We start from the raw sequence: 25,256 nt of genomic DNA on the forward strand, positions 1-25,256 counted from the left end.
CCTGTGGCCGTTCAGGGAACTGCATCCTGTTGTTGGTGCACATGCTCAGTCTCCATGTGTGCTGTGAGTGTGTCTGTGTTTTACAGCAGCTCTTTGTGTGTTTAGTGTGTTGGACCTGTTGTTGTTTGTGTGTGGTTCATGTGTTGTTGTTAGATCCTCCCTGCAGCACCTTCTACAACTTTGTACCATGAACCACATCAGCTGCTGAAGTCATGTTAGTTCAACATCACATCCACTCAGACTGAACTCTGCTGCAGATGATATTAGCAGGTAGACAAGCTAACATTAGCCTGCTAGCTGTAACTTATCACAGCAGAGGTCACTGAGGTCACTGCTAACAGCTCTACATGGACAGTTACTGTGTGATGATTCTGTCATTTGTTCTCCTGTCAACATCAACACAACACACTGAGCTGAACAAAGAGGATAAATACCTCATCTGACAACAGGAGCTTCCAGGACTGCAGAGCTTCATCTGGGGTTTGGGGTCTTGAGGATTCAGGTCTTGGTGGAGAGGATCTGGCAGTCACAGAGAGACACATCAGACACAGACTCAGTCTGGGTTTTGGTCCTGATCAGAGGACCAGCAGCTAGCTGTGATGTAGCTAACATGTCCACATGTTCAGTCTTCTTCTGTCGTCACATGAACACATGAAAATATAAAAGTGAAAATATTCTCATGTCATACTCCATGGTGGTCTGTTCCTCTGTTAGAATCTTTGGCTTTGTTCTCTGAGCTTTTTAATATTTGTTGATGTTTTCTTCTTCATAGTTTGACTTCCTGTTCAGTTTTCTTTGCAGAGTTTTGTTTGCTTGTGTCACTTCCTGTCTCCACCTGAGTCTGCTCACTCTCTCCCTGTGTATTTAAACTGTGTGCTTCACCTTCATCAGGTTGTGTTGCTGCTCTTTGTTTGGTCCCTGGTCTCAGTTCCAGTCTACTCTTACTGCTTCAGGATCTCTGCTTGTTGTTCATAAAGCTCATCTTTTGTTGGAGAGGTGTGCAGTGTGTGTCTGTGCTGCAAACTGTAACACAGTATCACCACAACATGGTCTTTGTAACACAACAACAACACTGTCACTGTTATCTGAGGACAGAACACACACAGCAACACCTGAACACACTGTTTTAATAATACCTGTCAGTGTCGGCTCGACCTTTGGACCCGTCACTCTTCATCAATACATCACAGGTTTTAGAGGATCCAGGGCTGGTTGGTGCAGCTCTGTCAGACATGGAGACACTCTGTGTTAGTGTGTTAATAAAACCATCAGAACACGTCTCCACATGTTATGAAAGCATCAACATAATAACATCACTGCAGCAAATCTCTCAGCTGACAGCAGCTGAAGAAGAAAACATGGATCCAACATGTTCATCACTGTCTCAGCCAGACTGAGCCCTGAAGTCTGGAAGACTTTCTGTCACTTACTCAGACTGAGGCTGGTCCTGATTGGAGGACATCAGCCCGTCCCTGATGCCATGTGGTCCACTCAGAAAGAGATGGTCTATGCCCTCTGTTTCCTCACACAGACTCCTGTCAGGGAATAAGTCCGTGCAGCTGCAGGAATAAAAACAGGCGTTTGTTATAAAAGGACGCATTTGGTAGTCATATTTTTTAATTTCCTTTCAGAATCAGAATCAGAATCACTTTATTTATCCCAGAGGGGGAATTCTTTTTTGTTACAGACAATAGAATCAAAGATAAATTGAAATATAGCATAAATATCTAAATACATAGACAGCATTTAAATCCCTGAGTTGTGTCTAAAGAAGAAGAAACATATTTACTACTGTATAAACCTTTACACAGTAAAGAGCAGGACATGAATGTACCTGTATGAATGTACAGTGTCTGAGTGACTGTTACAGTTCAGAGTTCAGTAGTTTGATTGAGACAGGCAGGAATGACTATTCTATAGAGCACATATGTCAAAGTCAAGGCCCGCTGGCCGGATTCAAATGAATTATCTATGGCCCCCAGGATGATATTTGATTAGTATTAGAACCGGCCCGCAGGCCGTAGCCGCCCGCTGTGTTTTGCACGCACCAATACTACATTTCCCACAATGCAACAGTAACCCGCGAACTCACTGCAGCGCAGCAAGCGGACTTCGGCTTCATCATTCATTAGCAGTCAGACCAGATGTCAACTTTCAGCTACCTCCTCCCCAAAAAAATGGCTAAACGGAAGGTGGATGCTGAGAACGGGGTTTCAAGCTCGGTGGGAGGCAGAGTACATGTTCACTGAGGTAAATGGCAAACTGTGTGTCTTCTGTGTGGAGAAAGTTTGGCTGTAATGAAAGAATACAATTTAAGAAGGCACCATGAAACGTCTCAGAAACACACAGACAAAGACAAGAATATGGACACGGAACAAAGGCTACAGAAGAAGAACGTACAGGACATGTGATTTTTCTTTGAAGGCAGTTTGTTCTTGTTCTTGTTCTAAACATTGAATCAGTCTGGCCCTCGGCTTATAGCCAATTAGTTTTTTTGGCCCTCTGTGTATTTGACTTTGACATCCCTGCTATAGAGCAACTGGTACATTCATGCCATGCTCTTTACTGTGTAAAGGTTTCTATACAGTAGTAAATATGTTTCTTCTTCTTTAGATACAACTGGTGGTGTGTGTGTGTGTGTGTGTGTGTAGATCGATGAATGTTGTAGTGCAAAAACCTAACCAAACAAACAGCAAGCAGAGGGCACACACTGTGGAGTTAGGGTGCAGAGACAGGCCAGAACACTGGCTGCCATAGTGAATTTAGAATTTTACCCTAAGCAAGGAGAGTCTGTTTCTTCAACATAAACATTTTTCTCTCCTGAAGTTTTACTCCTCAGGAAAACACCATATTTTCCAGGACCAAAGATCGGCGGAGAGACTCTGTTGGACACACAGAAAGAAAGTGTGTAAACAAACACACAAAAAGTAGACGACAGACAAATGCAGTCAAAACTGCTGCTCCATAAAACAAGGCAGAGAATCATGTGAGAGAGTCCAAACATCTGAAACATCTGGCTGCTTACCTGAGTGGCATGAAGGATCACCTCAGGGTCACACAGGGTGAACTTCAGTATGGACGGATGCTTCTGTAGCTGCTGGTGGCTGACACACAACATGACACGACACAAGACAACACAACACAACACAAAACAACACAAGACAATACGACACAACAACAGAGTCAGTGCAGAGGTCTGATTGATCCAAAAACCAGGCTCTTCTGAACCGTTTAATTCATTTTTATGTCGTTTACAAAACAAAGGTAGTTTTTCCGAGCCGCCCTAAACGCACCACCGCCGTGTGTTTCCGCGCTGCAGGGTGTGAAAGGTCTGGAATATGTGCAGAAATGAATCAAACACCGAACAACAACACAGAACAAAACAACAACAGCTGTTGTGTTTTGTCAAATGAGCCTGAAAAAGGGAGAAAACATGCATCAAGCCGATCGATGCAAACATCATCACATCATCAGCTGCTTCACTCTGATGCAAGTGATCGATCAGGATCTGGTGGCAAACGTCAGACGCTGTTTGTTAACTTACATACATTCTATTCATGCGTCAGAAACTGACTCTGTGTCCATAAATACTCACGTTAGACAGAAAGCTCAGCGTCTGCTTGTTGCTGTGAAGTGCGTCACACAGCAGGAAGCAGCAGAAAACACTGGAGCTCTGATTTACAGCTTCCGGTCCAGCACGCGGGACAAACCCGAGGAGCAGCAGTTTAATCACGTGACGCACGCAGAGGTCAGACTCACACAGTAGAAAGGAGCTGCTGTGATGTCTCATCATTTCCAGGAGTCACGGGTCATTTTGATGTGTGTGTTATTGTTGTGTTTCATCTACAAAATAAATCAGTGTGTTGTTTTGTCTGCTCTCAGCCTGAAGCTGTTTGGTTTTAAAATAAAGAGCAGGCTGCACCATGACAGCAGGGGGCTCCTCTGTGTTCTCTCCATCACCTCCACCTGCTGGAGTCTGTCGGCCGTCTTCATCACAGGAGAAGAAGACGATGCTGCAGAGCTCAGAGTGATGAAACCTCTGCACCTCTGAGCTGCAGCCTGTTCACACTGAAATGACTGGAACCAGCACACGGAGCAGAGTCCAGTGGTTTTAATGAGATTCAGAGAGCTTCAACAGAATGATCAACAATATTCATCCACGGTGATCAACGACACAAACAACAGACATCACACAACATTGTTCTAAAGCAGTCATGATCAAATGTCCCACCAGGGGGAGCTCTAAAAAAAAAACATAAATAACATCAGTTAAAGCCACTTGTAACATTCTCTATGCTGCTAAGAGCAAAATAAAAAAACACGAATAATGATCATTTGATAACACTGCTGCATTTTCTTTACCTGAAGACATCAAAACTGTCACGTCCACCCATCATCTGACCCTGCTCTGCTCCACAGTGCAGGGTCAGATCCCAGCTATCTACAGATGAGAGGCAGGGCCCCTGGACAGATCAAACTGAGACATCAAATTATGGGATTATAATAATCTAATTATAAAGATGATGTTATTCTGGATGTAACAATAAGAACATTCCCCTCTGTTCCTCGCTGTATCGCTGGATTCAGAGGATTTTAAGCTTTTTGGAGACGGTCTGTCGGACAAAGAGGAAGACAGACAGAAGAATGACAGTCACAGCACTATCAGAACAGAGAAATGCAGTAAGCTACGCAGCCTAAAGATATTAAAATCTTACATCCTGTGTGTGTTCTTTAAAATCCAAATACTCCTGTATGGACCCATTCAAGGACACATTAGTGGATTTAGACAATTCAGAGCACGGTGGAGACCGTTGGCTTAAAAAGGAGAAGGACACAGCAACAAAGTCAACTTTTATCCAAAACATTTGTAATAATAATAATAACCTTCATCGTTTTACCCTCTCTGGGAACTTTCAGAACTTGCTCTCATCCTGGATGCACCACTGCTGTCAGAGGAACCAGGAGAGTCAGTAAAACAGGAAACCACAATGTTAAGCAGCTCTGACACCATGTTCTCTTCTTCCAACTGCTCCTGTCAGGTTTCTCCACAGCGCATCATCTGTTTCTACATGACTCAACCTCAGCATCCTCACCTCTGGAGCTGCCAGGGGGAGTCAGCTCATTACCCTATCAGGCCCTCTATCTATCTCTTAAATCAACAAAAACACAAGTTGAATCATGCAGTAAAGCTTAAATATTGTTTGTTTATAACCTCTTAGATTATAATGAAGTCTTACTGGTTTTGATGAGCCTTAGTCTCATTCAACCGAACATGAGAACTTTCAGAACTTGCTCTCATCCTGAAACCACTGGTTTCAGAGGGTCTGTAAAAACCGAGGGGGAAGACAGGAAAACAAATGAACTGACAAACACAACAACAACTATCAGACGACAAAGGGCAGCACAGCCTTCATGTAGCAGAATTAGCACTTTAGCGGCTACTTACAGACCCGGCATGATGTCCTTTCATTCAGTCGGTATGATTTCCTCTGTCACTGCTACAACACAACACACAAAAGAAAACACAACATTGTCACTGTGGAGGAGCCAGCAGCAGCTTATCAATCCAACGTATTCTGTTATTCTGTCCACATTATGTGTGATGGAGCTTGCACCTGTGATGTGGTCAGACCATGAGACACCTGAATAAAAAGCCCAATGATGTTTTGAAGTGATCAAAAAGTTAAATATCTCAGATTTAAGATGTTTCAACTCAACCAGTCCAAAGTGAAAGTAGCCTCAGACCCACTCAGCTCATGCAGCAAGAGTTAAATATGAGCAGTCAGGATCTAACAGCACACTGCAGTCAGCTGATCATCGGCTGCAGAGCGATGACAGCGTCTGTCCTCAGCTTTACTGTATTTCAACAGTCTGAACATTTTTCTGTCTGTAAGCAAAATCTCATTAACTGTGTTGTTGTTGTTTTTAAAATGTGTCACAATGCAGGAAGGTGCTTCATCATGTGCAGACCGACCAGAGGAACTCTCTGTTGTTGCTCTCTGACCACATAGGAAGGAGAAAGGAGGAAGTCTCCTCAAAGAGACGATAAAAACAGAAATTCAGAAAAGCGGCAACAAAACAGAGTCTTACTTCCTCTTTCTGGAAGAGCCTGGATCATTAAGCAGCAACAATCTGTTTCTGTTGAGTGATTCTTCCTGAATCCAAATTGCATGGGATGCAGTATGTCACAGGGTTTAAGTGTTTCACCAGTTGCTCAGTCAGCACTTTTTCTATAGCCTCTGAGAATGCTGGGAGAATACTAAGAGGTCTATAGTTTGATGTTTCTAGGCCATCATCTGGTTTATGGATGGGAATAACTACAGCTTGTTTCAGGGAGTCTGGACAGACATTCTGTGTAATAGAGACATTTATTAGTTTTGTTATTGGCGTAATGAGATATTCATGAGTCCCCTTAAGGAGAGCGGGATCCAGTCCATGGATATCTTTACTGTTAGAGTATTTTATTTCCCTTCAGTTCATTAGTGGGAACAAGGTTCAGTTCAGAATGTGTTGATGTAAATTTGTGACATTTGTGAAAATAACTAGTTACTAACTTTGTATTTTATTGGAGTGATTTCATTTTTTGCTGATCTCTACCTATAAGTCTGTTGATGTTTTCCCATTAAACGATATTATTTCCTCTGGCTTCTTTAATGATATTTAAAAAGAAATCAGCTTTTGCCTTTCGGAGTTCGGATGTTACTTTGTTCGCAGACCTTTGAGCAGTACACGGTCAGGGCTTGTCCCAGATTTCAGGGACTTCTTCAGTATCCCGATGTTTCATCAGCTGCCACAAGGACTCATTGAAGCATGGGAGGGTTTGTGTTTTTACACTTATTCGATGATGTTTTGGAATATTTGGTTATAATTTGCTTGATTGTCATTATCAGTGTTTGATGACAGATGTCACAGCTCAAATGTTAATGATCTTTCTTTTATTTGTGTTGTTCCAGGACCAACACACAAAACAGTGACACTGAGTCATTTAAAAAAGAAAGCAGCCTGGTTTCATGATAATAACAAGATCTGCAGCATATCCCTATGAAACAGCATGTGACACAGTATTCCTGGAGTTAGTAACATGTCCACTCATGCAGACTTCCTGTATTTTACCTTTTTACAAAACAAATGTTCTAATTCTGTAAAATAATCTTTATGACAAACAAACCAAGATGAAGCATGTTCTCACAGACTGCTGACATGTTTGATATGTGTGCTAACACCTGTCTTCTCTTCCTCCACCTCCACTCTGCCTAACATGAAACACAGTGAAACTTTCCTCATCCTCAGCGCCACCCTCAGGTGGAAAATGTGTAATGCTGCTTTTTCTGACACCTCATCATTAACACTTAGCATCTTCAATGACAGCATATCATATATATATTCAGTAGTTTGATTGATATATGAATATCATATCATATATCAATCAAACTACTGAACTCTGAACTGTAACAGTCACTTAGATACTGTACATTCATACTGGTTCATTCATTCATTTATCTGACAGGGATAATTTTGCCACCAGTTGGAAGGGAAACTTCTTAGCTTTCTGACGGTGTCACTCTTAAAACTGAGAACCAAACCGTTTTTGCCTGTAGAGCCAGCTGTTCGGGGAGAGTGCCGGGCTTTTCCTCATTCACAGCCCATATAAAACAAGCAAACCTATTTTCTAACTCGCCACCATCTCCACATATTTGACTGGATTAACATGAAATCACACACATTTGTAGAGTAAACCTTGCTGGTGCCCCGGTTGTGATTTTTTTTTGTCAGAAGGCTTCGGTTTGGACAAAAACAGCAGTTGTTCAGAGGGTGCACCCCCCATTAAAATACATACACCTCTGGGATTACTAAAGTATCTAAAATTTAAAAATAAATAAATAAATAAATTACGCATGATATCTGCCATATTCATGTTTTCTACATGGAGGTGTTTTCTACATGTTCACATCACATATACTGTGTTTCAGAGCAACATCTTGTGATTCTGACTGTGTCCATATTTTTTGTCTGAAGGCTTCGGTTTGGACAAAAACAGCAGTTGTTTAGAAGGTGTTTTTACATTGGAAATGCATTATGAGGGGGACAGAGGCAGGGCTGTTACCATGGTGACAGGCTCTCTCACCAAGAACGAGAGAAGCGCAAGAAGAAAGAGCGCAAAGACAGAGAGAAGCGCGAGAAGACAGAGCGCCAAGAACGAGAGAAGCGCGAGAAGAAAGAGCGCAAAGAACGAGAGACGCGCGAGAAGAAAGCGCCAAGAACGAGAGAAGAGCAAGAAGAAAGAGCGCAAAGAATGAGAGAAGAGCGAAGAAGAAAGAGCACAAAGAAAGAGAGAAGCGCGAGAAGAAAGTACAAACAGTGAAGCAGTTTGTTGTGGAATCAGACGGCTTGATCACTGGACTGGAAAAGGCCAACGGGACCGCCCTCACAAAAGAGCGCCAAGAACAAGAGACGCGCGAGATGAAAGAGCGGCAAGAATGAGAGAAGCGCGAGAAGAAAGAGTGGAAAGAGAGAAGCGCGAGAAGAAAGAGCGCAAAGAAGCGCGAGAAGAGCGCATAGAACGCGAGAAGTGCAAGAAGAAAGAGCGCAAAGAACGAGAGAAGCGAAAGATGAAAGAGCACCAAGAACGAGAGAAGTGCGAGAAGAAAGAGTGCAAAGAACGAAAAACGCGCGAGAAGAAAGCGCCAAGAACGAGAGAAGCGCAAGAAGAAAGAGCGCAAAGACAGAGAGAAGCGCGAGAAGACAGAACGCCAAGAACGAGGGAAGCGCTAAAGAAGAAAGAGCGGCAAGAACGAGAGAAGCGCGAGAAGAAAGAGCGGCAAGAACGAGAGAAGAGCAAGAAGAAAGAGCGCAAAGACAGAGAGAAGCGCGAGAAGAAAGAGCGCAAAGACAGAGAGAAGCGCGAGAAGAAAGAGCGGCAAGAACGAGAGAAGTGCGAGAAGAAAGAGCGCCAAGGATGAGAGAAGCGCGAGAAGAAAGCGCCAAGAACGAGAGAAGCGCGAGAAGAAAGAGCGCCAAGAATGAGAGAAGCGCGAGAAGAAAGAGCGCCAAGAACGAGAGAAGAGCGAGAAGAAAGAGCGCAAAGAAAGAGAGAAGCGCAAGAAGATAGAGCGCCAAGAACAAGAGAAGCGCGAGAAAGAGCGCCAAGAACAAGAGAAGAGCGAGAAGAATGAGCGCCAAGAACGAGAGAAGCACTAGAAGAAGTGAGCCAAGAAGCACGAGAAGAAAAGAGCGCAAAGAAGGAGAGAAGCGCATGAAGAAAGAGCGCAAAGACAGAGAGAAGCGCGAGAAGAAAGAGCGCCAAGAATGAGAAAAGCATGAGAAGAAAGCGCCAAGAACGAGATAAGCGCAAGATAAAAGAGCACAAAGTTCGAGAGAAGCACAAAAAGAAAGAGCGCCAAGAACGAGAGAAGCGCAAGATGAAAGAGCGCCAAGAACGAGAGAAGCGCGAGAAGAAAGAGCGGAAAGAGAGAAGCGCGAGAAGAAAGAGCGGAAAGAGAGAAGCGCGAAAAGAAAGAGCGCAAAGAACGAGAGAAACGCGAGAAGAAAGAGCGCCAACGAGAGAAGCACGAGAAGAAAGAGCGGCAAGAACAAGAGAAGCACGAGAAGAAAGAGCGCAAAGCAGGAGAGAAGCACGAGAAGAAAGAGCGCCAAGAACGAGAGAAGAGCAAGAAGAAAGAGCGCAAAGAATGAGAGAAGAGCGAAGAAGAAAGAGCGCAAAGAAAGAGAGAAGCGCGAGAAGAAAGTACAAACAGTGAAGCAGTTTGTTGTGGAATCAGACGGCTTGATCACTGGACTGGAAAAGGCCAACGGGACCGCCCTCACAAAAGAGCGCCAAGAACAAGAGACGCGCGAGATGAAAGAGCGGCAAGAATGAGAGAAGCGCGAGAAGAAAGAGTGGAAAGAGAGAAGCGCGAGAAGAAAGAGCGCAAAGAAGCGCGAGAAGAGCGCATAGAACGCGAGAAGTGCAAGAAGAAAGAGCGCAAAGAACGAGAGAAGAGCAAGATGAAAGAGCACCAAGAACGAGAGAAGCGCGAGAAGAAAGAGCGCAAAGAACGAAAAACGCGCGAGAAGAAAGCGCCAAGAACGAGAGAAGCGCAAGAAGAAAGAGAGCAAAGACAGAGAGAAGCGCGAGAAGACAGAACGCCAAGAATGAGGGAAGCGCTAAAGAAGAAAGAGCGGCAAGAACGAGAGAAGCGCGAGAAGAAAGAGCGGCAAGAACGAGAGAAGAGCGAGAAGAAAGAGCGCAAAGACAGAGAGAAGCGCGAGAAGATAGAGCGCAAAGACAGAGAGAAGCGCGAGAAGAAAGAGCGGCAAGAACGAGAGAAGTGCGAGAAGAAAGAGCGCCAAGAATGAGAGAAGCGTGAGAAGAAAGCGGCAAGAACGAGAGAAGCGCGAGAAGAAAGAGCGGCAAGAACGAGAGAAGCGCGAGAAGAAAGAGCGGCAAGAACGAGAGAAGAGCGAGAAGAAAGAGCGCAAAGACAGAGAGAAGCGCGAGAAGAAAGAGCGCAAAGACAGAGAGAAGCGCGAGAAGAAAGAGCGGCAAGAACGAGAGAAGTGCGAGAAGAAAGAGCGCCAAGGATGAGAGAAGCGCGAGAAGAAAGTGGCAAGAACGAGAGAAGCGCGAGAAGAAAGAGCGCCAAGAACGAGAGAAGTGCGAGAAGAAAGAGCGCCAAGAACGAGAGAAGAGCGAGAAGAAAGAGCGCAAAGAAAGAGAGAAGCGCGAGAAGAAAGAGTGCCAAGAACGAGAGAAGCGCGAGAAGAAAGAGCGCAAAGAACGAGAGAAGCGCGAGAAGAAAGAGCGCCAAGAACGAGAGAAGAGCGAGAAGAAACAGCGCAAAGAAAGAGCCAAGAACAAGAGAAGCGCAAGAAGAAAGAGCGCAAACACAGAGAGAAGCGTGAGAAGAAAGAGCGCCAAGAACGAGAGAAGCGCGAGAAGAAAGAGCGGCAAGAACGAGAGAAGCGCGAGAAGAAAGAGCGCCAAGAACGAGAGAAGTGCGAGAAGAAAGAGCGCCAAGAACGAGAGAAGAGCGAGAAGAAAGAGCGCAAAGAAAGAGAGAAGCGCGAGAAGAAAGAGTGCCAAGAACGAGAGAAGCGCGAGAAGAAAGAGCGCAAAGAACGAGAGAAGCGCGAGAAGAAAGAGCGCCAAGAACGAGAGAAGAGCGAGAAGAAACAGCGCAAAGAAAGAGCCAAGAACAAGAGAAGCGCAAGAAGAAAGAGCGCAAACACAGAGAGAAGCGTGAGAAGAAAGAGCGGCAAGAACGAGAGAAGCGCGAGAAGAAAGAGCGGCAAGAACGAGAGAAGCGCGAGAAGAAAGAGCGGCAAGAACGAGAGAAGCGCGAGAAGAAAGAGCGGCGAGAATGAGAGAAGCGCGAGAACAAAGAGCGGCAAGAACGAGAGAAGCGCAAGATGAAAGAGCGCAAAGAACGAGAGAAGAGCGAAGAAGAAAGAGCGCCAAGAACGAGAGAAGAGCGAGAAGAAAGAGCGCAAAGAACGAGAGAAGAGCGAAGAAGAAAGAGCGCAAAGAAAGAGAGAAGCGCGAGAAGCAAGAGCGGCAAGAATGAGAGAAGCGCGAAAAGAAAGAGCGGCAAGAACGAGAGAAGCGCGAGAAGAAAGAGTGCCAAGAACGAGAGAAGCGCGAGAAGAAAGAGCGCAAAGAACGAGAGAAGCGCGAGAAGAAAGAGCGCCAAGAACGAGAGAAGAGCAAGAAGAAAGAGCGCAAAGAATGAGAGAAGAGCGAAGAAGAAAGAGCGCAAAGAAAGAGAGAAGCGCAAGAAGAAAGAGTGGAAAGAGAGAAGCGCGAGAAGAAAGAGCGCAAAGAAGCGCGAGAAGAGCGCATAGAACGCGAGAAGTGCAGGAAAAAAGAGCGCAAAGAACGAGAGAAGCGTAAGATGAAAGAGCACCAAGAACGAGAGAAGCGCGAGAAGAAAGAGCGCCAAGAACTAGAGAAGAGCGAGAAGAATGAGCGCCAAGAACGAGAGAAGCGCGAGAAGAAAGAACACAAAGAACGAGAGAAGAGCGAGAAGAATGAGCGCCAAGACAGAGAGAAGCACGAGAAGAAAGAGCTGCAAGAACGAGAGAAGCGCGAGAAGAAAGAGCAGAAAGAACGAGAGAAGCACGAGAAGAAAGAGCGGCAAGAACGAGAGAAGCGCGAGAGAAAGAGCGCAAAGAACGAGAGAAGCGCGAGAAGAAAGAGCGCCAAGAACGAGAGAAGAGCGAGAAGAAACAGCGCAAAGAAAGAGCCAAGAACAAGAGAAGCGCAAGAAGAAAGAGCGCAAACACAGAGAGAAGCGCGAGAAGAAAGCGGCAAGAACGAGAGAAGCGCGAGAAGAAAGAGCGGCAAGAACGAGAGAAGCGCAAGAAGAAAGAGCGGCAAGAACGAGAGAAGAGCGAGAAGAAACAGCGCAAAGAAAGAGCCAAGAACAAGAGAAGCGCAAGAAGAAAGAGCGCAAACACAGAGAGAAGCGTGAGAAGAAAGAGCGCCAAGAACGAGAGAAGCGCGAGAAGAAAGAGCGGCAAGAACGAGAGAAGCGCGAGAAGAAAGAGCGCCAAGAACGAGAGAAGTGCGAGAAGAAAGAGCGCCAAGAACGAGAGAAGAGCGAGAAGAAAGAGCGCAAAGAAAGAGAGAAGCGCGAGAAGAAAGAGTGCCAAGAACGAGAGAAGCGCGAGAAGAAAGAGCGCAAAGAACGAGAGAAGCGCGAGAAGAAAGAGCGCCAAGAACGAGAGAAGAGCGAGAAGAAACAGCGCAAAGAAAGAGCCAAGAACAAGAGAAGCGCAAGAAGAAAGAGCGCAAACACAGAGAGAAGCGTGAGAAGAAAGAGCGGCAAGAACGAGAGAAGCGCGAGAAGAAAGAGCGGCAAGAACGAGAGAAGCGCGAGAAGAAAGAGCGGCAAGAACGAGAGAAGCGCGAGAAGAAAGAGCGGCGAGAATGAGAGAAGCGCGAGAACAAAGAGCGGCAAGAACGAGAGAAGCGCAAGATGAAAGAGCGCAAAGAACGAGAGAAGAGCGAAGAAGAAAGAGCGCCAAGAACGAGAGAAGAGCGAGAAGAAAGAGCGCAAAGAACGAGAGAAGAGCGAAGAAGAAAGAGCGCAAAGAAAGAGAGAAGCGCGAGAAGCAAGAGCGGCAAGAATGAGAGAAGCGCGAAAAGAAAGAGCGGCAAGAACGAGAGAAGCGCGAGAAGAAAGAGTGCCAAGAACGAGAGAAGCGCGAGAAGAAAGAGCGCAAAGAACGAGAGAAGCGCGAGAAGAAAGAGCGCAAAGAAGGAGAGAAGCGCGAGAAGAAAGAGCGCCAAGAACGAGAGAAGAGCAAGAAGAAAGAGCGCAAAGAATGAGAGAAGAGCGAAGAAGAAAGAGCGCAAAGAAAGAGAGAAGCGCAAGAAGAAAGAGTGGAAAGAGAGAAGCGCGAGAAGAAAGAGCGCAAAGAAGCGCGAGAAGAGCGCATAGAACGCGAGAAGTGCAGGAAAAAAGAGCGCAAAGAACGAGAGAAGCGTAAGATGAAAGAGCACCAAGAACGAGAGAAGCGCGAGAAGAAAGAGCGCCAAGAACTAGAGAAGAGCGAGAAGAATGAGCGCCAAGAACGAGAGAAGCGCGAGAAGAAAGAACACAAAGAACGAGAGAAGAGCGAGAAGAATGAGCGCCAAGACAGAGAGAAGCACGAGAAGAAAGAGCTGCAAGAACGAGAGAAGCGCGAGAAGAAAGAGCAGAAAGAACGAGAGAAGCACGAGAAGAAAGAGCGGCAAGAACGAGAGAAGCGCGAGAGAAAGAGCGCAAAGAACGAGAGAAGCGCGAGAAGAAAGAGCGCCAAGAACGAGAGAAGAGCGCAAAGAAAGAGCCAAGAACAAGAGAAGCGCAAGAAGAAAGAGCGCAAACACAGAGAGAAGCGCGAGAAGAAAGCGGCAAGAACGAGAGAAGCGCGAGAAGAAAGAGCGGCAAGAACGAGAGAAGCGCAAGAAGAAAGAGCGGCAAGAACGAGAGAAGAGCGAGAAGAAAGAGCGCAAAGACAGAGAGAAGCGCGAGAAGAAAGAGCGCAAAGACAGAGAGAAGCGCGAGAAGAAAGAGCGGCAAGAACGAGAGAAGTGCGAGAAGAAAGAGCGCCAAGGATGAGAGAAGCGCGAGAAGAAAGCGGCAAGAACGAGAGAAGCGCGAGAAGAAAGAGCGCCAAGAACGAGAGAAGTGCGAGAAGAAAGAGCGCCAAGAACGAGAGAAGAGCGAGAAGAAAGAGCGCAAAGAAAGAGAGAAGCGCGAGAAGAAAGAGTGCCAAGAACGAGAGAAGCGCGAGAAGAAAGAGCGCAAAGAACGAGAGAAGCGCGAGAAGAAAGAGCGCAAAGAAAGAGAGAAGCGCAAGAAGAAAGCGGCAAGAACGAGAGAAGCGCGAGAAGAAAGAGCGCCAAGAACGAGAGAAGTGCGAGAAGAAAGAGCGCCAAGAACGAGAGAAGAGCGAGAAGAAAGAGCGCAAAGAACGAGAGAAGAGCGAAGAAGAAAGAGCGCAAAGAAAGAGAGAAGCGCGAGAAGCAAGAGCGGCAAGAATGAGAGAAGCGCGAAAAGAAAGAGCGGCAAGAACGAGAGAAGCGCGAGAAGAAAGAGTGCCAAGAACGAGAGAAGCGCGAGAAGAAAGAGCGCAAAGAACGAGAGAAGCGCGAGAAGAAAGAGCGCAAAGAAGGAGAGAAGCGCGAGAAGAAAGAGCGCCAAGAACGAGAGAAGAGCAAGAAGAAAGAGCGCAAAGAATGAGAGAAGAGCGAAGAAGAAAGAGCGCAAAGAAAGAGAGAAGCGCAAGAAGAAAGAGTGGAAAGAGAGAAGCGCGAGAAGAAAGAGCGCAAAGAAGCGCGAGAAGAGCGCATAGAACGCGAGAAGTGCAGGAAAAAAGAGTGCAAAGAACGAGAGAAGCGTAAGATGAAAGAGCACCAAGAACGAGAGAAGCGCGAGAAGAAAGAGCGCCAAGAACTAGAGAAGAGCGAGAAGAATGAGCAAGATGAAAGAGCGCCAAGAACGAGAGAAGCGCAAGAAGAAAGAGCGCAAAGACAGAGAGAAGCGCGAGAAGAAAGAGCACATAGAACGCGAGAAGTGCAAGAAGAAAGAGCGCAAAGAACGAGAGAAGCGCAAGATGAAAGAGCACCAAGAACGAGAGAAGCGCAAGAAGATAGAGCGCCAAGAACTAGAGAAGAGCGAGAAGAATGAGCGCCAAGAACGAGAGAAGCGCGAGAAGAAAGAGAACAAAGAACAAGAGAAGAGCGAGAAGAATGAGCGCCAAGACAGAGAGAAGCACGAGAAGAAAGAACGGCAAGAACGAGAGAAGCGCGAGAAGAAAGAGCAGAAAGAACGAGAGAAGCACGAGAAGAAAGAGCGGCAAGAACGAGAGAAGCGCGAGAGAAAGAGCGCAAAGAATGAGAGAAGCGCAAGATGAAAGAGCGGCAAGAACGAGAGAAGCGCGAGAAGAAAGAGCGCCAAGAACGAGAGAAGCGCAAGAAGAAAGAGCGGCAAGAACGGGAGCAGCGCGAGAAGAAAGAGCGCCAAGAACGAGAGAAGCGCGAGAAGAAAGAGCGCAAAGAACGAGAGAAGCGCAAGATGAAAGAGCGCCAAGAACGAGAGAAGCGCAAGAAGAAAGAGCGCAAAGACAGAGAGAAGCGCGAGAAGAAAGAGCGCCAAGAACGAGAGAAGCACAAGATGAAAGAGCACCAAGAACGAGAGAAGCGCAAGAAGAAAGAGCACAAAGAACGAGAGAAGAGCGAGAAGAATGAGCGCCAAGACAGAGAGAAGCACGAGAAGAAAGAGCGGCAAGAACGAGAGAAGCGCGAGAAGAAAGAGCAGAAAGAACGAGAGAAGCACGAGAAGAAAGAGTGGCAAGAACGAGAGAAGCGCGCGAGAAAGAGCGCAAAGAACGAGAGAAGCGCAAGATGAAAGAGCGGCAAGAACGAGAGAAGCGCAAGAAGAAAGAGCGCCAAGAACTAGAGAAGAGCGAGAAGAATGAGCGCCAAGAACGAGAGAAGCGCGAGAAGAAAGAGAACAAAGAACAAGAGAAGAGCGAGAAGAATGAGCGCCAAGATAGAGAGAAGCACGAGAAGAAAGAGCGGCAAGAACGAGAGAAGCGCGAGAAGAAAGAGCAGAAAGAACGAGAGAAGCGCGAGAAGAAAGAGCGGCAAGAACGAGAGAAGCGCGAGAGAAAGAGCGCAAAGAATGAGAGAAGCGCAAGATGAAAGAGCGGCAAGAACGAGAGAAGCGCGAGAAGAAAGAGCGCCAAGAACGAGAGAAGCGCAAGAAGAAAGAGCGGCAAGAACGGGAGCAGCGCGAGAAGAAAGAGCGCCAAGAACGAGAGAAGCGCGAGAAGAAAGAGCGCAAAGAACGAGAGAAGCGCAAGATGAAAGAGCGCCAAGGACGAGAGAAGCGCAAGAAGAAAGAGCGCAAAGACAGAGAGAAGCGCGAGAAGAAAGAGCGCCAAGAACGAGAGAAGCGCAAGATGAAAGAGCGCCAAGAACGAGAGAAGCGCAAGAAGAAAGAGCACAAAGAACGAGAGAAGAGCGAGAAGAATGAGCGCCAAGACAGAGAGAAGCACGAGAAGAAAGAGCGGCAAGAACGAGAGAAGCGCGAGAAGAAAGAGCAGAAAGAACGAGAGAAGCACGAGAAAAAAGAGCGGCAAGAACGAGAGAAGCGCGAGAAGAAAGAGCTCAAAGAGCTCAGGGCACACGGCTTAAAAAGAGGAGAGACGACACAGGTGAACACAATTAGGGAGGAGCAGGTAATCAGGGAGGAGGAACAGCAGGAGAGAGGGAAGGACTGAGGAGCAGAAAACAGGAGGGAGGAGGAACAAAAGGAGAGAGGGAAGGACTGAGGAGGAGCAGAGGACGAGGAAATACACTGAAACTAAATAACAAAATAACAATATGATCACATGACAATGAGCAGAACCCAGGCTCATGACAGTCAGAGGACAGGTCCTCCTTAGAAGATCAGATTAAATGTGAGCAGGAAGCAAAAGAACCAGAGGAGCTCAAGCAACGTGACAGTGACCTAACTGCTGAGAGCAAGGATCCCTGCAACCAACTGGCCAAGAGCAAGGCCAAGTACAAACCGTTGGACCCCGAACAGCTGGTAGACATCTTTCTGCCAATGTGGTTAAAATCACAGGAACCACAGAAGCAGAGACACCAGAAAAGATAAAGGCCAAGGTCACACATTCGGAGGACAGTGAGCTGGACAGCCTCTTTGCAAGGATCAATGCAGACATCTGGTACTACCATGACCAAGAGGACTACCGGAAAAGCTGGTACTACCAGGTCTGCCAGGCCGAGCGAAAAAGTGTGTAGACCATCAGGACCGATACAGCCTGGGCAACCCGACGATTAGGGATAGTTGTGGAAAGGAGACAGGCAAAAGACAGAAATGTGCTTTATAAATAAACTTGACTTGACTTGACCTTGTTTACTTGACCTTATTTTATCTTATTTTAAACACACCACTCACAACCAAGCTGTGGACGTGACGCCTGTCATTCAGGAATACAGCCACAGCTTTGTTCATCCGGGAAGCAAACAGAAGATTGTCGTGTTCACCTGTTCATCCAAACACCGGACACGGAAATGGAGAGAAGAGGGAGACAGGACAGAGGGGATGAAGAAGAGAGAGGGGAGAAGAAGAGAGAGAGGAGAGATCTGTTGTTGTTGTTGTGGTGAAGGGTTTTCCTCATTTCCCTCACGTCCCTCACGGACTGTGTGGTAGGACAAGAAACACTACTGCTGCTCAGAAGAAACCAGGGCCCCAACATAAACTTTGGGAAACAAAGGGTTTTATTTGGCTGGATTTTATTATTGGGGCCTGAGGTAAGAATACCATTCATACTACTTCAGGGGGTGTTGTTGTTTTTCCATTTCTTTCCCCCAGCACAATGATCGCATTTTTGGAGGCCTTAACATGCTCAAATGATTATTTATTATTATTTATTTATGGTGCAGTCCAATCATAAAGGCCCATTCTCTTCAGTGGTAACGGCCCGTTATTAATGTGCCGCCACCTCAACACCCGTGGATTTGGATCTTTGCTGTGTTCCCAGACCACGGTTAGGAAGCAGAACAGGAACGGTTAACAACAGGGTGGGGGGCCTTCAGGTGTCTGAGTGTGTAGTTCGGCTGGAAGGAAACAGGACTGTGTCCATGTCCTCCTGCCTGTTGTTGTTTGTGTGTGGTTCATGTGTTGTTGTTAGATCCTCCCTGCAGCACCGTCTACAACTTTGTACCATGAACCACATCAGCTGCTGAAGTCATGTTAGTTCAACATCACATCCACTCAGACTGAACTCTGCTGCAGATGATATTAGCAGGTAGACAAGCTAACATTAGCCTGCTAGCTGTAACATATCACAGCAGAGGTCACTGAGGTCACTGCTAACAGCTCTACATGGACAGTTACTGTGTGATGATTCTGTCATTTGTTCTCCTGTCAACATCAACACAACACACTGAGCTGAACAAAGAGGATAAATACCTCAGCTGGCTCTGGGCACTCCAACTCCGGGTGCGTCGGGGACACCATGATCCTCTGGACCACCGGGTGTATGGGTGGTGAAGCTCTGTCAGACATGGAGAAACACAGTGTTATTTAGTTTAGTTTAAATGTTACAATATGTCTCTGTGTACATTTCACGGAGCAACAACAAGCATCAACGTGCAGAATGATGTCACTACAGTAAATATTTCAGGTGAGAGCAGCTGAAGAAGAAAACATGGATCAACAGATGCTTTGATTGTTAAAGCTAGCAGCTAGCTGTAACTGCTTCAAGAACACATCATGTCATCATCAGCTGCTACTTGCTGCATGTTAAACACTTTCACAATTATTATATGTTTTATGTACGCACCAATCACTAGGCAAATTCCTAGTAATGTGATTCCTCTTCACTTATATGGCAATAAACACGATTCAGATTCAGACTCAGATTCAGTTCATGTGGTCTTCTTTAAAAAAAGACAGCTTTAAGATCCATGTAAGACAAAGCTTCATGAGCTGCAGGTCTTCCTGTGAACTATGCTGAATAATCAGAGGAACACAACACGTTCTGTCTGAAATACACACATACATATTTCATATGACTTTGTCTCACAATAGCACATTTATTTCAGTTTATCTGCATTACTTATATACTGTACAACAGAGGCAAGAACAAGAACAAAGTTCGTTTCGGCGCGGAGTATTCACACTCCCCGAGATGCGTGTGTGCAGCTTCTTCAATGTCTTTCCTCTCCGTAACCACTGAAACCTGTCACTACCCCGTTAGACCACGTGCTGACTCATTTGCATACGGACGCTGATTGGATGTTTACTCAGGGTGTGTGTGTGTGTGTGTGTGTGTGTGTGTGTGTGTGTGTGTGTGTGCGCTGCAGCCTGTGAATACACACAGCGGACGGACAGACACGAGGGAACGCTAATAAAAAGTGCCCCAGTCCGCAGATGTGAGCTGTGGGTCAGACTCAGGTGCAGCTCTGAGTCTTTAAGGTGGAGGAAGTCAGACCTCCAGACACACACACAGACTTACTGTCGCGTTGATGTGTGAAGGTTCACGAAGTGCGCAGCTGGCGGCGGAACTGTGGCGGAAGACTCTCACAGAGCGGTGCTGCGTCCAACATGGCGGCTGCTGCGGATGGATCTGGAATGCACAGCGGCAGCCCGCAGGTGGCGCTGCTGTCATTTCTTCTTCATTCTCCTCCAGCTGCTCTCACACAGACATCATGAGTCTGAGGTCATCAGATGAATAAAATCCAGCAGGTGTCATGTTACAACATGTGTTCTGCTGGATGAAGAGCAGCATCCACAGAGAGCAGCTGCACCATGACACTTTGACCTGCAGCAGGTGAAGACGTCTCCTCTGTGCTCTCTCCGTCACCTCCACCTCAGACTGCAGCTCCTCTCAGGACAGAAGCAGCCTTCATGAAGAGCTGGTGGAGTCTGTGGCCGTCTTCATCACAGAAGAAGACGACGCTGCAGAGCTGCTGATCACATGAATAACTGTCATCATTCAGTGTGTGGAAACCAGCAGCTGACCTGGAATCATGAAATATGTTTCCTCTACAAAAAAGTATAAAAAAAGCTCCTTATCAGCTGATTTGTAAAGAAGAGTCGAAAAACAGACGAGTCATCAATGCAGCATTTAACCACAGTCATGTTAAGCCTGTCGATGTCCATGAGCAGCTGGTCTGTAGCTTGTTGATTACATCTGCTGTGGCCCCTAGTTTGATGACTTGATGTCCTTCATGTAACAGATTATAATCAGATTATAATCCCAGCCGCCGTTAAACACACGTCCAGTCTCAGCCTCTCCTGCAGTGGCAGCAACATGTGGAAGATTAACTCTAAACATTTGACTATGAAACAATAAAACACCAGACAGAGTCCAAAGTAAGGTTGAAACATTTAATGTTCAGTAAACAAACATCAAAACTAAATTGTATCAAAAGAAATAACAGCTAGCTTAATGTAAAAAAACATGCATTTGACAAGAGTCTCAATCATCCCATCCTCATCAGGAGGAGCTAACACCGCACACAACAATGTTGAGCTTTAACAAACTGTTTTCAGTTTTACAACGTTCTGCTCAGCAGCAGCCTGCTGATGCTCCTGTGAACATGTGCCGCTGTGTGGAGCCACAGTCACCTCCTGATTACGAGACAGAAGCAGTAACAGCAATACTATTATATTAAATGATGAGCCTGTACAGTAAGGAAAGAGTTAAAACACTGTGAACGATTCTACATTGACCTCCACAGGTTAAAGAGAATTATCCTCTGTGCAGTACAACAATCTTAAACAGAGCCTTATTTACTCCTCACACACAAACAGTATGAAGTGAGACAGAAGTGCAGACAGTGAACTGATGAACCACAGCTGCAGCTTTAACCGTCCAAACAGTTTCTGTTTCTAAAAAACAGCCATTAAATTTAAATTAAATTTCATGAAATGCACCAAAAACATCAGATAAAAGTAGGGCTGTGTTTTATCGTCCATAGAGCACTTTCTATTAATTGCAGTTCTATGTTCGCACAGACGCATGAAATGAAAACGGAGCAACTGGTCCCTAAAACGAACTCCACCTTTATGTTCTGTACTGTTTCTGCAGCAGCGGCGCGTCTTCTAAGCCCGCGTGTGTGTGTGTGTGTGTGTGTCCGCGCGACGTGTGTCGCAGTGCCCCACCTCTCTGAACATTACCAGCTCCTTATATTCAGGTTCGCTGCTGCTTCTGTCCTCAGCAGCTCTTCTAAACCTGTGTATAGTAAACGGTGGACAGAGCTGACAGCAGCAGCTCCGTTTGTCCTTAGATATGATTCCCATGAAAGTTTGATCATTTGTTCTAAATCACATTGAACTTTAAGAGTTACTTAAGTCTCAACACTGTATTTACTGTTTAACCTTAGGAGGCACACTTCAGTCTGTTTAAATGACTGTTGAATAATACTTTACAGAACTACATTAGTCTTCTTTTAACCTATTTGAAATAAAACTTAATTTTGTTCTGTAATTGTTATTTAAATATTCATGTTTATTGAAAACTAATACTGAGTGCACGTTATCAGAGTTTACTTTTAGATCTACTGATAGTTTTTGAGAAGTGACAGAGTAGCTACCTGAAGTCATTTACACAGAAACATACAAATTAGTGTCAATGTAAAAACAAATCGTGATAAACTCGAGATCGTGATTTTATCATTAATATAAAAAGTTTGCATATCGCCCACCCCTAGATAAAAGAATGAAAGACACAAAAGTCTTCGTCTCCAGGCTTCTTTCTTTTTTCAGTCTTTTTTCTTTGTCTGACCGGATTTTGACGACAAACGACGACTGGAACGACTTTTCCTAAGAAAAAATAATAAGACACACTCAGCACTGCAACACATAAATATTCTCTTATGAATTAAACTTAACTTAAACATAACAGTCGTGGCATTATGTACTAACAAAGCTGTTAAAGCATCATCTCCCTGATATTCTGACTCCATGGGTTCATCGCCAGATGAAACACTTGTTGATTTATTTCCTGCAACAACTGTTTGTGTGTTATTTGTATTTATAATATTCAGCCACAGAAGCACTTAGCTGAGTGGTTGTTGTTAGCTGTTAGCTGTAAAGCTAGTGTTTTAGCTAGCATCACAAATACTTACAAACATACCAAAAATCACAGCTTGTATTGAGAAGCTAACATGGTAATGTAGTTACAGAATACAACAAAAAAGTAATCTGAGTACTCAGATGTGTTTCTTTATAACATGTTACCCCAACAGGACAGAAAACACACAGCAACACCTGAACACACCGTGTGTTTGAAACATTTAAACATGCAGCTTTTTAATGATAAAGTCTCACCTGTCAGTGTCGGCTCGACCTTTGGACCCGTCACTCTTCATCAATACATCACAGGTTTTAGAGGATCCAGGGCTGGTTGGTGCAGCTCTGTCAGACACGGAGACACTCTGTGTTAGTGTGTTAATAAAACCATCAGAACACGTCTCCACATGTTATGAAAGCATCAACATAATAACATCACTGCAGCAAATCTCTCAGCTGACAGCAGCTGAAGAAGAAAACATGGATCCAACATGTTCATCACTGTCTCAGCCAGACTGAGCCCTGAAGTCTGGAAGACTTTCTGTCACTTACTCAGACTGAGGCTGGTCCTGATTGGAGGACATCAGCCCGTCCTTGATGCCATGTGGTCCACTCAGAGGGACTTTATAGAGACGCCGTTTGCCCTCCATTTCCCGCAGGTTTTCCAGTTTCTTTCTCAGCATAATTCTGTCAGACATACAATAAGATAGTGGTAAAAACATATTTAAACAAAATCCAAAAAACACAGCTGAAGTTAAACATAATGTCTGTTTACACAGAGAGTCAAAGTCAGTGCAGCTGCAGGAATAAAAACAGTTTGTTATAAAGACACATTTATTAGTCATATTTTATTTCCTTTTGTTAATATCCTGGTTGATCATAAACTGATTTCTGTCTTTGATTCACAGACTTAGAGCAAAGTTCTCTCTGGTTTGTTCCACAGGTTCAGGGTGAGGTTTCTTTCTGTATTTGGTTCATTTCCTCTAAAGGGTTAAAAGCTCACAGCAAACAATCAGCTGGTCCTCTGAGCTCCACTGTGTGACTGATGTGTCATTGATGTGTCATTGGTTTGGTCAGTGTTTGCTAGTTATCTTCACAGGAAGATGAACTCTGTCAGGAGGAAACTCTGGATCACTTGTTCCCTGAAGGACCCTGCAGAACATCCTACCTGCTCTTGGAAGACTGATCCAAGGAGTCAGAGGATCCAGAGCTGAGCACAGGTCTGTCAGACAAAGAGACAATAAGACAGTGGTAAAAATATATAAAAACAAAAACACAAAATAATGTAAACATAGTGAGTGTTTACAACATGTATAAATACAGTTATATTGATAATTCAATCTTACATCCGTTTCCTGGAGAGGTCACTGGGCCGACCTTTGGACCTGTCACTCTTCAAGGACACATCACTGCAGTCAGAGGACTGAGGGCTTGGTGGATGGTAGAGACTGTTAAACAAGCAAAGAACAAGTAAAAGACAGAAACATGTAGTAAAAGTTTAACATGTTTCATGTTTATCACATTTATAATGAAGTTACATAGTGATGACAGAATCTCACCTCCTTGTGGTAAAGTGTCTGCAGACAGAGAGAAATGAGTCTGTTATCAACCACACATATAAATGATCATCACAGAGAACAGAGCTGAAGTTACACAGAGAGTTTACAGGGTTTGTTAAAGCTGACACATGCTGACAGAACCACATACCTGAAGAGACGGGGTGAAAGACTGAGGACTAGACCGTCTGATTCAAATTCAGTTCATTTATAGAGCACATTTTACAATCAGAACAGCCTCAATGTGCTTTACAGAAACAGGCTGAACCCCATTAAGAGAAACAGTGTCAGGAAAAACTCTTTTACTTTAACTTCTAACAGGAAGAAACCTTGAACAGGACCCGGCTCATAAGGAGAACCTTCCTGCTGACAGTCGGCCGAGAGGAGGAGAAGAAGAGGAGGGAGACAGGACAGAGAGGATGAAGGAGAGAGAGAGGAGAAGAAGAGGGAGAGAGAGAGAGAAAGAAGACTGGACACAGTTAATGACATAAAATAATGGATCAATTAATTTTGAAGTTTATTCTTGACCCACTGGGAGCCAGTGAAGAGAAGATTAGATTTTTGTCGTACAACTAAGTTTTTGAAAAGATGATTTGAACCAGTTAATGTAAATGAGTTTAGTGTTACTAACTGGAAATGATTCATGGGAATTTAGAAAAATAGATGTGATTTACACAAAGTGTGACTGTAATAAGTTTTTGATCATTTGACCTGTCTATAGGTCAGGTTGTTTTTATTATTGGTGACGTCATTAAAAGAGCTTCAGCTACATCCCATAGTTATCTTCACAGGAAGATGAACTCTGTCAGGAGGAAACTCTGGATCACTTGTTCCCTGAAGGACCCTGCAGAACATCCTACCTGCTCTTCCACGGTTAGGAAGCAGAACAGGAACGGTTAACAACGGGTCTGAGTGTGTCGTTCGGCTGGAAGGAAACAGGACTGTGTCCATGTCCTCTCTCCACTTGTTAAGGTAAGATAATCTGCTCATCATAACTGTCCTTCATAATGGTTCATGTGACATAACCGGACGAGCTCCGCCACCGGACAGGAGGTCATCCAATCAGAAAGAGACTGAGAGTTTACATCTGAGTTAAGATGACTAATTAAACTAAATGATGATTAATTAAACTAAAAAAAGGCAGAGAGGATGCTGAAACCCAGGTTGTCCGGGCAGTGAGCATCTCCTCAGTTCACAATGAGCAGAGATTTTGTTTTAATATTGTCAGAGCTTCTTAAATTTACTTTCTCTTTACAAATTAGTCACAAAAATTGATTACAAGTCTGAACGGGGTCTAACTCATTGATTCTTGCCTCCAAAGCAGTAAATAAACTGCACTTGTTCCACCGATGACTCTGACTGAAGGAGGCAGGTGAATAAACATGTGTCACACTTTGCAGGAGAAACAGATGGAGAAAGAGATCATGCAGTGACAGACAGTGCTGAGAGTTTTTAAACTAACCACAAAACTAAACCACCACAGTACACAGAGGTTTGATAGTTTGCTAGTTACAGCTGGTCAGTGAGTCAGTGACAGAGCACCTAGAACACCAGGAGATCAGGAAATGATGGATTACATTACCTCACAGATGGAAGATGAAGAGGGGACGGGGCTCTACGA

The 25,256-nt window shown here is 45.1% G+C and overlaps 1 protein-coding gene and 1 long non-coding RNA gene across 14 annotated transcripts in view; both read right to left on the reverse strand.

Moving 5' to 3' along the window:
- The window catches only part of LOC114427111 (dentin sialophosphoprotein-like), a 130,504-nt gene that overhangs the window by 67,913 nt on the left and 37,335 nt on the right, over positions 1-25,256 (reverse strand). For 12 of the 13 annotated variants that reach the window (XM_028394902.1, XM_028394905.1, XM_028394904.1 and 9 more), the window contains exons 12-15: positions 23,248-23,301; positions 1,431-1,559; positions 1,137-1,223; positions 435-519 (exon numbers count right to left, since the gene is read on the reverse strand). In XM_028394902.1, coding sequence (XP_028250703.1) covers positions 435-519; positions 1,137-1,223; positions 1,431-1,559; positions 23,248-23,301 — 355 coding nt within the window. The remainder of the gene's footprint in view (positions 1-434; positions 520-1,136; positions 1,224-1,430; positions 1,560-23,247; positions 23,302-25,256) is intronic. The other variant, XM_028394895.1, reaches the window with a different exon arrangement.
- Positions 21,711-22,702, reverse strand: LOC114427120 (uncharacterized). Its single transcript, XR_003669440.1, has 3 exons — positions 22,632-22,702; positions 22,338-22,424; positions 21,711-21,830 (listed from the first exon to the last, which is right to left on the reverse strand). It is a non-coding gene; the product is annotated as an uncharacterized LOC114427120 (long non-coding RNA).

This window comes from Parambassis ranga, chromosome 22 (assembly GCF_900634625.1).
Source record: "Parambassis ranga chromosome 22, fParRan2.1, whole genome shotgun sequence".
In the NCBI taxonomy this organism is placed as follows: Eukaryota; Metazoa; Chordata; class Actinopteri; family Ambassidae; genus Parambassis; species Parambassis ranga.